General features: G+C 45.8%; 1 protein-coding gene across 1 annotated transcript in view; it reads left to right on the forward strand.

Moving 5' to 3' along the window:
• Positions 1–12,385, forward strand: part of bahcc1b (BAH domain and coiled-coil containing 1b) — a 52,417-nt gene that overhangs the window by 30,519 nt on the left and 9,513 nt on the right. Inside the window, exons 10-18 of the mRNA XM_040135272.1 lie at positions 338–722; positions 1,757–2,701; positions 5,510–5,676; positions 6,420–6,556; positions 7,242–7,346; positions 9,997–10,075; positions 10,221–10,407; positions 10,501–10,668; positions 11,988–12,158. Of these exons, the coding sequence (XP_039991206.1) occupies positions 338–722; positions 1,757–2,701; positions 5,510–5,676; positions 6,420–6,556; positions 7,242–7,346; positions 9,997–10,075; positions 10,221–10,407; positions 10,501–10,668; positions 11,988–12,158 (2,344 nt within the window). The remainder of the gene's footprint in view (positions 1–337; positions 723–1,756; positions 2,702–5,509; positions 5,677–6,419; positions 6,557–7,241; positions 7,347–9,996; positions 10,076–10,220; positions 10,408–10,500; positions 10,669–11,987; positions 12,159–12,385) is intronic.

Genomic DNA, 12,385 nt, shown 5'->3' on the forward strand with positions numbered 1-12,385 from the left:
GATATTGGTGTGGTATTTTTGCACTCTCACATTGCCAGATCATTTGACAATCAAACTTTGTGGCCAACACTCTGACAATCTTTTTCATGGCTTTTCTGTCAGAAGGTTTTTTCTTTATTTCTTCAACAGTGGTGCTTATTCTTGCTCATGTTAGGTGCAACCTGTCCTGTTTGTTTTAAATAACCTGCTACATCTCTTGCTTGAGATATAATTTGTCAGTAAAAGACAAACTCATGACTGGACATTTAGAACAAAAAGTAATAATAACCAATAAGGTAAAAAGAATTCAAAGAAACACAATCACTACGGTGTTAACTCTCCCTTTCCTTTTTCACAGAGAAAACATGAGGAGCATGCTATCACTATAGAAGAGTCTCCTCACGAATCTTCAACATCCCGAACTCCCCCCTCTTCGTCCTCTTCTTCCTCCACCACCTCTTCTCATGCAGCCAAACCCTTCTCTCACACTCCCCCTCCACCAAAGACGCCCACACCATCTCCAGGGGTGTGTCCCACCAGCCGTCAGTCACCGTGCTACCAGTCCCCGTCCAGGCGCCCGCACCCGCCAAACCCTCTGACCCCTGCTCCAAGCCCGGCTGCGGCAGCACCCCGCTCCCCAGCGCTCAGCCCTGCTCCTTCACACCTCTCTAAAGGTCTGGAGAGGGGCAGCGACAGAGGAGAGGGACAGCCACCTCAGGACTACCCACAGTCCCTAGAGCCAGGTGAATGTTGAGAAGTCTATAGGCTTTTTAATGAATTAATGAATTCGAAGAACTGTACCAGTAGGCTGACCAGTCAGATGATAAAATTTTAAAACAGCAAACAGGACAGAGGGGGAGAGACAAGGTAAAGACAAAGACATAGACAAACATTGTGAGAGAAAAAGAAAGAGGGGGAGAGTTGGAGGGGGCTGTTGCAGAAATGTAGCACTCTTTGAAACAATTTTGCGAAAAAATTGTTTTTACAAAAACACAGAAATAGTTTTCGTAGAAATTGGTTGAAGCATGGTTGATCCCTTGCTCTGTCTGTCCTTGAGTGTATGTGTGTGTGTGTGTGTGTGTGTGTGTGTGTGTGTGTCTGTGTGCATTTTTTTTCCTGTTCAAAGAGGGACAGCGGGCAGGTCAGCCGTTAAGGTCAGAGAAAGCATATGGGCACTAAGTGTGTGTATGTGTGCCCTGCCAGCGTGCACCTGTGTGTCTGAGCTTACACATGTGTCATAAGAGGAAGGTCATTGAAATCTTCAGATGGACCCTCCTTATCCTTCAGGGGTCCTTGAGAAGTACAGGCGGAAGGATACACATTCATCTGGCTGCGCTGTCAGGGGGCGGAGGGATACCATCAATAATAAGAATGCAGGGGTGACAGGGCGGTCGCTGAAATTACAGGAAAACAGCAGGGTGTCATCAATATCCCACATAGATCTATACATTCACTCACACTCCTACACACACACACCACTAACACACGCACGTATAATATACACTTCTTTACACATACACATATGTCCACACACACATTCCCGGTGTTTTCTGCACCCAGCTGTCAGCGTATCATTCCAACTGTGATCGCTTGCTTCATCCCGTCTGCCTGAATAGAATGACCATGAATTTACAAAGCAAAAGGTCTGACTTAAAGAAAATGGAGATTTTCTGTTTTCTGTAGATGCTTTAAATTAAATTGTATGTAGTGTATATCAGGTACATTTTGTGTCCTATCAACCTTTTTAACTTACATTGCCCTCTCTTCTTTCCACCAGACTTGCCACCTGTTTACACCTACTCTCCTATCACCATGGGTTACAAGGCTGGGCCCTTGCCTGCTGAAGCCCAACTGGCTGAGCAAGCCATGGTGGAGGCAGAGCCAGCAGAGGCTGACTCCCTCCCACATCCATGCCCCGTCCAACCTCTCACCGTAGAAGATGAGAGAAGGGAAAAAGAGGATGGGAGAGACTGTGAAGTGGTGGAGTCTCAGAGTGGAGTTGTAGGGGAAGAGAAGGGGGAAAGGAGGGTGGAAGCAAAAGGAAGCTCTGTCTCCGAGCCCGAGAGCAAGATTTCTGGATTTCCGCCATGCCCTTCCTCAGCTCCAGTCCCAGATCCCGCTTGCCCAGCCACAGCCACAGGCAAAACCCTAAAAGTAGAGCTCTCTCTGGGTTGTCCGGGCCATAAGGCCAGCCCGAAGGAGCCCCAGCTCTCCAAAGAGCAGGAGGATGATAGGGAACATGGAAAAGAGGACATGGAGGAGGATGAAGTAGAGAGAATGGAGTCTGACCCAAGAAAATGTATTGTCTCTGTGCCTGTAGAGCCTGACGAAGAGGAGAAAGAGGAGGAAGAGGAGGATGGGGACAAAGATGGAGAGAATGTAGAGGTGGTTGAGGATGAGGAGGAAGAGAAGGGGAGTGGGGGGAGTTTAGGCAAGGACTTGGTGGAAGTAACGTGTAGCTCTCCTGCTCCTTCCCCAACCTCTGACCCAATCCTCCCTCCTTTGGCAAGCACGGCTGCCCAGCTCCAAGGGGCCTACATGTGGAGCTTGGAGCTCCTGATTGCTGCAGCTCTATGCGCCACAAGAGATGCCTTGTACCCACCTGTACCTGCTGTCCAGGCCCCAAGCCCTCCACCCCACCATGGTATGGAGATACTAGGAGAGCTGGCTGAGCTGGAGATCCAGCAGAGGAGCAGGGAGAGCAAAGAGGAAGTCACTGAAGGTGAGAAGAAATTCATTTGAAAATGCATTCTTTGAACTCTGTTGTGGCTTTCCAACCTCACTAACCACTTTCAAATCCTCTGAAAGTTTATGAAATACATTTGAATTGAACAAAAAAAATGGTGTAGAAATGCCCCCAGTATTTACATATACATATACAGCCGATATTGTCGCGTTACACAAAACAGGACTAAAATGCCAGTGAAAATCAAATCAAGGAATATTAAAAAGAGTTACTCTACTTCTTCCTTGTCTACACACACACATACTTACAGTGAACCAAAAACAAGAGTCTGGAAGACGTATGCAACCCAGATGTGGAGACTCACACACACACACACACACACACACACACAGATACACAAATTTCCCATTAACTGTCCTGCCTCTTTCCTCAGCTCGGCCTCTCTGTTCTTGCCTATAATTTTCCCTCTGGGAAGGGTGTATGTGTGTGTTTGTTTGGGGGGGACACAGAGATGGACAAACAACCTGAGCTTCAGACAGACGCCAGGACACACACACACTCACACAGGCACACACAATCTGCCCAGTGTGTCCCCCAGGCTCTGGCGCCTTGCTTTGCTAATTAGACCCTTTCCTTTAAAACACTTCTCCTGTAAGCGCTCCTATTTTCCTCTCGTCCCTCCGAGAGAAAGTGTTTTTATTTATGCCAACATCTGTGTGTGTATGTTTGCCTGTATTTGTGTGTGCACGTGCACAGTGGTGTGTGTGTGTGTGTGTGTGTGTAAGCTGTTAAGTAATCCCAGATGAGTCCCTGCTCTCCTCCATCAGAGTCTATGTATCTCTCCACCAGGCTGCCTGCTCCCTGCCTGCGCCTCCTCCCGCCTCCCCTCCTCCCTCTTTGTTATTTTTTCCCCCTCACTCGCTTCTTCTTTTTTTTTTTATTATTAAACCAATGTAATCTTGTGTGTAAATCCTGCTTCTGCAAGCCTTGTTGACGGAATTAATAAGTGTAAAAATCATAAGTCGCTCTGCAGCTGTCTGTGCATGTGTGTGTGTGTGACTCAGAGCATGTGAGTTTACATTTGTTTATGTGTGCGTGCACGTGGTTAGCATGTGTAATAGGTGTGAAATCAATAAGTCCTGTCATGGCGTAGAAGACGTTCTCCAAATTGCAACACATTTATTTAAAACCTGCTCCAGCCTCGCTGTGTGGAATGTTATTAATACCGCTGATGACGTTTTTGTCATCGTGAATGTGTTTGGGAGATGAAACCGATCCCAGACAGATGCATTTATGCCGCTCCTTGACGCGGAAGGATATCTCAGCTGTTCACTGGAGATCGCAATTACAGATTAAGGAATCAAGAGATACTTTCCCCTGCAGTATAAATTAACACCATTACTTCTATTTACACATAGACAAAGGAGCCGTTTGTGTTGCAGTTTCCTTTATTCCTTCATATTTCCTTTATATTGACATGTCAGCTCAATAAACTTCCTTATAGACTCTGATGATGACTAGGCCCATATCAGCTGTAATAGTTTTTAATTTTCCTCCACTGTTTTTATTTTCCCCCCTTGAAATCCCGTGTGCCAGCCTATCACAAACCCTCAACCTCTTTAGAGACACAGTATTGTGTTATTACTGTGGGAGGTGTCTGTGTGTGTTTGTGTGTGTGGTATACCGTGGGCAGAAGGCCTCTATCGATTGTGGCCATCCTCCGGGATACTAAACTAGGTGTGGTGATGTCAGCGGTGATGTCATTCTGTCAGGATAATCGGAGCGTGCCATTGGCTCAGGGCTCTGACAGATGAGATGGCGCTGACCTCTGCGAGCTGGGACAGGACAAAGCCACAACTCTCAGCTCCTTCCCGCTCTCTGAGGAGTTACCTGTCATTCTCACATCCGTTTGTTCTTTCATTCAAGCTGTTTTTTAAAAAAAAATCTTGCTTCACAGATGAAGACTCAATCCTTCCTGCCCTCTTCTGTCTCTCTCCTCTGTTTACCGCATTTCTGTCTCCGTTTCCCACTCACACACACACACACACACACACACACAAAGGTTTTTAATAATGTCAGATGTCAGTGAATAGGCCTTGCAGCTCCAGTGCACAAAGTGTGAGTGATCCAGTGAAACCTCTCCTCTCCTCTCTCCTCTCTTCTCTCCTCTCCTCTTCTCTCCTCTCCTCTCCTCTCCTCTCCTCTCCTCGAACGGGAAATTGGATTCTGTCCATGTCCATAATGAGGAGATGTAGGAGAATAAATAGATAGCTCAATAAACACTTTGGCTCTTATTGCTTCTCCTCCCCTTTACTCCCCATCCCCTCCACCCATTCCTCTCACTGCGTTGCAATCCTCCTCCTCCTCCTCCTCCTCCTCCTCCCTCCTGTCCGTTGTTCTCCTTCTCTCCCATTCTCCCTCACACACACTCATGCCCATGTCTGCGCAGCTCATCGAATGTTGTAGGTGAATGTGTGCATTGAGAATGAGTGTGTTTTATCTGCATGGGTTTGTGTGTCTGGACCGTCTCATTAATATTCTGTTTCATCTGCTGGTGCTATGACGATGACAGAGTTAATGACAGTGACAGATGTAGAGATCGTTCTCTAGCACTCCCCCTCATGTGTGCGTGTGTTTGTCTGTGTTGTTTGTATACGATTAGGCACGAACACCAGTATACATCAAATAAACTACCCAGCTAATATCATAAATATCACCACTTTTCAAGGCATGGTTTCATTGCACCAGAAATAAATCTGCTCAGCGCACAACATATTTTATAACACAGTGTCAGCCGCTATGCGATGCACCAATCTTAAACCACAACAATCCGTCTCCGTGCAGGTGAGGACATGCTGACCTTTGACCTCCACAGCCTGGCGACGCTGGCAGCTGCCCGTGCGCTGGAGATGGGGGGAGGGGCTGTAGATGTGGGGGTGGACCAGCAGTGTCCAGTCAGGAAGAGGCTCAACCTTCGCAGGAAGTTCACCTGGACGCCTCGCCACGAGCCGGTGAGGTTTTACTGAATGTGTATTTTGTGTTTATACATGCAAATGTAAATCATTCAGGCTGAAAATATAGGGAAGTGTTAAATAATGGACACACACCTCATTTGTTCTTTGTTTTTTATTCCAAGTAACTGACTAAGAAAGCACAAAGCATCAATTTGTTATCCTCAGTGATGCAATTATCAGACTCCTCCGTATGTACCCACATAATCATTTTTTCATTCAGACACTGTAGCATACATTCCTGTGTGTTGAGTAATACCGGGCAGATAGAATTAGCTTATAGGGATGAAATAAAATTCGTAGGAATATAAGAAATAATCTTATTTTTACATGATCAAAACAGGCAGTTTTGTGTTGAAGTTAAAATGAAAAATTTTTTCACAAAATATGATTTTAATCAGCAAAGAATATTTTGTGTTTTAATATGAACCTAATATTTAAGTTCTCCTATAAGTTCTTATTACCTTCTTTTCAGCATGTTTGCAAATGTTTTAGCATTGAGCACCAGTTTGATCTCCCAGAAATCCTTGGCCTCAAGGGCAGACGCTGTTGTTTGTAAAAAAATAGCTTTAGGGATCAAACCTGTGAGCTTTTGGTCATAGAAAACTCAGTCTGATCAACAAGCTGAACGAACATAAACTGGCTACCTCATATATCCAGTGACTGTTGAACTCACCATTTAAATTCCTCTGTTTCGTGTGTGTGTGTGTGTGTGTGTGTGTGTGTGTGTGTGTGTGTGTCAGGTGTGCCCAGTAAAGGGCTCCATGGAGACGATGGGAGGGGAGGAGCTGGCCATGCGTGTCCAGCTGGCTGAGCTACAGCGCCGCTACAAAGAGAAACAGAGAGAACTGGCCAAGCTACAGAGGAAACACGACCACCAGTGAGCAGAGAGAACACACTAATGCGCATGCACGCGCCCGCACACACCCACACACACACCCACACACACACACACACATTCTTGTTTTACTACATTCGTGGGGACCTTTCATTGACATAATGCATTCCCTAGCCCCTTACTCTAACCTTAAGCATCACAACTGAATGCCTAACCCCAACCCTTACCGTAACCCTAATCTAAACTTAATTCTAACCCTAAAACCAATTCTTAACCCTTAAACAGCCATTTAAACTTGTGGGGTCAAGCATTTTGTTCCCCACAAACCTGTTGGACCTCCAGGTTTTTGGACCCCATGAATTTAGTAGAACAAGCCACCCCACACACACACACACACACCACACACACACACACAAAACACACACACACACACACACACACACACACACATACACACACACACACACACACAAACAAACACTTCTTTTTGTCCAGACTGAATCATGCATTCCAACATTTGCCGTGCTGCCGTCATGCTGCATCCTCCTGATTTATCAGGACTTGCTGCCTGGTCATACCTAATGCAGTTTGACCTGTAGCCAATACAAGTTTCCTCCTGATTTCTCTTGCTGTCCTGACCGCATCTTTAATCTCTCTCTCTCTCTCTCTCTCTCTCTCTCTCTCTCCATCTTCCTCCTCCTCATCCTTCATGTGTTCCTCTCTGCAGGAAAGAGGAGACATCTCGTAGCCCTGCTCGCCGGGGGCCCGGCCGCCCCCGCAAGCGCAAGTCCACCCCCGGCCCAGCTGTTGCAGAGAGTTCCAAAAGACTCAGGTCAGTCCTCTGATATTACGTCCGGATAATCAGTGTGATTGGCAAGCCCAGCTCATTCATCCTGATTTCTGTTTGTGTTTTTAATGAAAGGCACGGTTGATTTTCAAGAAGCTCTTCTTCAGCTGAATTGATTCGAATGCTCTATAGCTAATGATTTGCTTGATTGGGCACTGGAAGGAGCTGCTCACACACGCACACCTACATGCGTAGACACACACATACAGACAGTGGATTATGTGATGGAAGCTGTAAACTGGGTATGATTTTAAATGAGAGAAGGTAATGGAGATGACGCCTTCATAAATCATCATTAATCACCTTTAATCATATTTATCACATGCATTGATTATGTCCTGATTCCCTGTGAACCTCCAGCATATATTAATACAGCTGGACAAAGTCCTGATGTACAGTTATTACAGTGATAAATGACTTAACATGACCCCCACCAGCTACAACACACAACCACACAGTATTTAACACCTTAGACATGCACACTTTTATGCCGACACACATTCCTGCACATACACACAAGCTGGAAACACACACTCAGTATGCAACGCTCATGATGATAAATGTGTTTTCTCATGCTGCCCTACCTCTGTTAGCATGTGCACCCCTTGCCTTGATAAAATGATTAGAGAAACTCAACGTTTGTCACGGATACCTTGATTAGAAAGTGCTAATGAAAATGACAGTGAAAGGCTTTAGTCATACATGCCGGTGCACCACACATACACACAGAACTTGTTTAATTAGTAGAGCTGGTCGCTACATGCGTGAGCAGCATTTCTGTTGTTATTAACAAGCCTCGTATCATCTCCTTATACTTTCATCTTCTCGTGAGAGTTGTGGGGTGAAATGAGACAGCGTGAGAGTGAGTCGTGTCCTTCAAAAACCATGGGCATTGATATGCTGCTATGACAGCCCCCTCTCCTCTAGGAAAGCTTTCCTCAAGAACCTGGGTGGGAGGATTTGATCCCATTCAGTCACAGGAGCATTAATGAGGCCTGCCCCTGAAGTTGGGCGGGGTGTGCTTGAAACAAGCTAGTTTGTACAACGTGTCATCCCACCACATCTTAAGGCAAAAGTGTTTATTGTTGTTCTGGAAAGTTACACTGGAAGGCAAGGTGAAAAGCAGGCCATCATAGAAAGGGGCAGGACACGATAATAGTTCAAATGGGGATAACAACGCACATTGTCGGACAGTGTTGCCTTAATTTGTTGCGTTAATGATGTTGTATTGTCTAATGCAGCCCCTGCAGCCCCTGCAATTGCGCCATCTGTAATGTTTAGAGGGAGGTGGCTTCATGTGCTTCGTATAAAGCATACTGAGTCCTTGAAGCCCTGACTGACAGTTGGATCTCAAGGGTGTGTGCAAGCCAGTCAAGTTCTTCAACACATTTTGGAAAATTTTCCCTTTATGCACGAGGGTATTGTCATATTGAAACAGGAAAGGGCCTTCCCTATACTGTTGCCACAAAGATGAAAGCGCACTATTACTTAGAATATCATTGTAGGATGTAACATTAAGATTTCCTTTAACTACAATGAAAGGCCGTAGCCCAAACCATGAAAAACAGTCCCAGACCAAAAGTATGCAAGTTGTGAACACATATTTTTTAGCAATATACTCTAGTGTACACAATTTACTGTACAGGCACACTCACTGTACTGTTGGTGAGGATGTGACATGGCGTAAATTTAGGGGCTTAGAAGCTCGGAGGGGTCAGGCAGGGGGTTTGCAAAAGACGGATGTGGTCTGGCTAGATGGACAAACAGTACAAAATCTTTCAGGCTTTGTTTTAGATAGATAGATCTTTCTTTTTCCTCTCCTCTCCTCTCCTCTCCACTCCTCTCTGAGAGCCAAACCTTCCCTCTGTGGGAATATAGGATTCACCTGCCTCAGACACAGCTGCTAACAGAGTGTGTGTGCAGATTGTGTGTGTGTGTGTGTGTGTGTGTGTGTGTGTGTGTGTGTGTGTGTGTGTGTGTGTGTGTGTGTGTGTGTGTGTGTGTGTGTGCGCACGCACGTGTGCGTGCTGCTTGCCTGTGGTGTGAGAGAGCATGCATACAATGAAGGAAGGACAGAGAGAGAGAGAGAAAGAGGGAGAGAGAGAGGATGGGAGGTGTAGTGTTCAATAGAGGTTAGTGTTTATCGATTGAGCCCTGAAGCTCCGGTCAACGGACAGACTCCCCCGAGACTGCTTCATCTCTCTCTCTGTCTCTTTCCCTTCCCCCTCAACTGTTCTCCCCCTCCTGCTCTCTCTCTCTCTCTGTCTCTTCTCCACTTTCCCTCACACCAGATAATTCTTATGCTTTCATGTGATGATTCAGCAGAGTTTCATATTCGCACTGTTGCTGAATATTTCTGTGTTTGCCGTCAAACTGCGCAGACCGTCGACAGAGCCTGTCTCTTACCTCATCAAAGTTATGAGAAAGAGAAAAAGAGTGGGAAGAGAGTGAGACAATGAATGAACCCGGCAGAGAGGGAAGTGAAACTAGAGAGAAGAGCGTAGAGAGGCAGAGTTACAGAGAATATCATCCTTGAGAGAAAAAAAAATGTGTGATCAGATTAATTCTGTAATCCGTTTTATGTACGATAATATCTCATTTAAGTGCGCCTCTGCGGTGCTTTTATGTTTTCCAGGGCTGGGCTGAATTTGCTTGAGGAAAAAGCCAGGAAGAAAATGTCCAATCACGGCTACAACAGCCTCAGCGCAGCACAGGTTGGTCCCTCTGCCGTCTCTCCTGGTTCATCCACACACACACTGACATCCACTTCCTGCTGCTAATGTTTTTTTTCTCTCCTGGATGTTTCAATTAGCAGAAAGAAATTAGTCAGTAATTAGCTGTTCTGCTCCCCTTCTACAGATGAAAGCTTGCTGTAAGCACAAAGGTCGGCCCAGCACTCTGAGCTCCAGGCTTGCCAGGCGGGTGACCCAGCTGAAGCAGAAGGCTGCAGCCCAGTGTGGTGCACCCTCAGCATGCATGCTGAAGTGCAGAGGGGACTCTGGAGCCGAGGAGACGCCCAAGAGTCACTGCAGACAAGGAGGGAAAGGTGGGGACAGAGGGAGCATACAAAGTATACAATCACTTGTTTTTCATTAGGTAGCACCCAAAAACTAAACTCCCCCTGCTCTTGATCCATCAGACCCTCAGCAGGACTGGGTAACCGGTCAGACTGCGAAGAGGAAAAGAGGTCGGAAGCCCAAAGTGTTGATGTGTGTCGACCCAAACAGAGCTTATCACAAGGACGGTCGGGCCTCTGAGAAACAGGAAGTTAGGGAACAGAAGAGTGACAGCGAGAGCTCAGAGCACGGTGAGTTAATGTGCAGGTCACACACAAGGTTTTTCTCAATATGTAGTCTGGTGCTTTTTCCAGCCAAACAAGGATCCTGCAGATGACAAATTGGTTGTAAAGAATGAAAATGAAATTTAAAAACAATTCTATGACCTTTAATTAACCAATGGACCATTGTCGCTGATAAGAGATTTGTAGTGCAACCACAAAACCCTCATATGATTAGCCAGGTAGAGCTCATAGACAGTTACACATGAGTCCAGCGGTGTTGATTATGCTCAAAGAACATCGACCAGACATTGGGGGATTTCGCTATGAGAGTATGTCTGTGTGTGTCTGTGTGTGTGTGTGTGTGTGTGTGTGTGTGTGCGCGCACGTGACGCGTCTTAGAGTGAGATGTCTGCCGTCATCAGGGGCCTCCTCTCACTTCCCAGCTCGTCTGTCACACCATTAAACCGTTAACGACTCGCCACAGGCATGCAACACAGCCACCACTGCCCTCAATGCCATACGGTAACGTGAGCTCGCTCCGGCCCTGGTCAGAATGTCACCCCCGCCCCCCTTCACCAACCCCAACCTCGTGAAAATGCCCTCCCTGGATACCTTTAGTTGAGGAGACACAATGACACCCCTCCTGACTTTTAAATTAGTGCCTCACAGGAGAGGAAGGTCTAATATGAAACTAACTAAACTTCAGGAAAACGCTAGAATCTCACTGACCTTGTGACTTCGATGGCATGGAAAAGTAGTGATTTAATGTGTGTATGTGTGTGTGTCATTATTAGTGTGTGTGTGACTGGGGGAAAGTGTTGACGAGAACGCCATATAAGTGACAAGTGTGTCAGAGACGTGTTGACACCCGACGCGACCCCCCGAGTCAGCGACACACAGCTGCCAATAACAATCTGTGTGTGTGTGTGTGTGTCTGTGTGTGTCTCTGTGTGTGCGTGCGCATGCAGCACTGCATATGTGCATATATCCCAACATTTGCTTCCCATCACTGCAGTTAAGGAACAAGCAGTGCATTATTGTGTAGCTACTAAGGCAGGAATTAATAAGTGACAAAATGTCCCACTTTAAAGACCCTCAGAGAAAAAGTTTGATCAAACATGCACCAGTCAATCGATGAAAACATGTCTCTGTTCACTCCTCTGTCTTTGTACGCACTATTATGTAAGTTTAGCCACAGGCTTTTGAACTGAACTGTAGATGCTAGAGGAATATTGAAAGCTTACTGTCAATACATCCTGTCAAGTGAGGCCCTGGCTTTAGCTAACAGTACTTACATTTAGATCACTCGAAGCTTTCTGACCGATCATACTAATGTGATTCCACAGAGGAGGAGGAGGACGGCAGCTATGACAGTGAAGATGGAGCCGGTGATATCAAGATTAGCTCATCCTCTAAAGAAACTCCTGCAAACCCTGCTAGGATTTCACCTTTTTCTTCACAGTCGTCCAACCTCAAAACAAAACAGAAAGCAAGGAGTAAGAGACCAGGGCCTACCAGTGAGTTCTTTATACATATTTCTATGTATGCTGCTTTCATACAGTATAAAAACCCTGTAAGTTTATGATTTTCAGTTTTTGACTTGAAGTCAAGGATTACGTTTTTACTTTGGGTTTAAAGAAATCTCCTTTTTTTTTATCTTTGAAAAATTTCAAAATCTAGAGGGAGAAAATTTGGAAATTTATGGTGGGCTGACTTCAGGCTGGAGATATCAGGTCTTACAATC

The sequence above is a fragment of the Xiphias gladius genome, chromosome 9, assembly GCF_016859285.1.
Source record: "Xiphias gladius isolate SHS-SW01 ecotype Sanya breed wild chromosome 9, ASM1685928v1, whole genome shotgun sequence".
NCBI classification, from domain to species: domain Eukaryota; kingdom Metazoa; phylum Chordata; class Actinopteri; order Istiophoriformes; family Xiphiidae; genus Xiphias; species Xiphias gladius.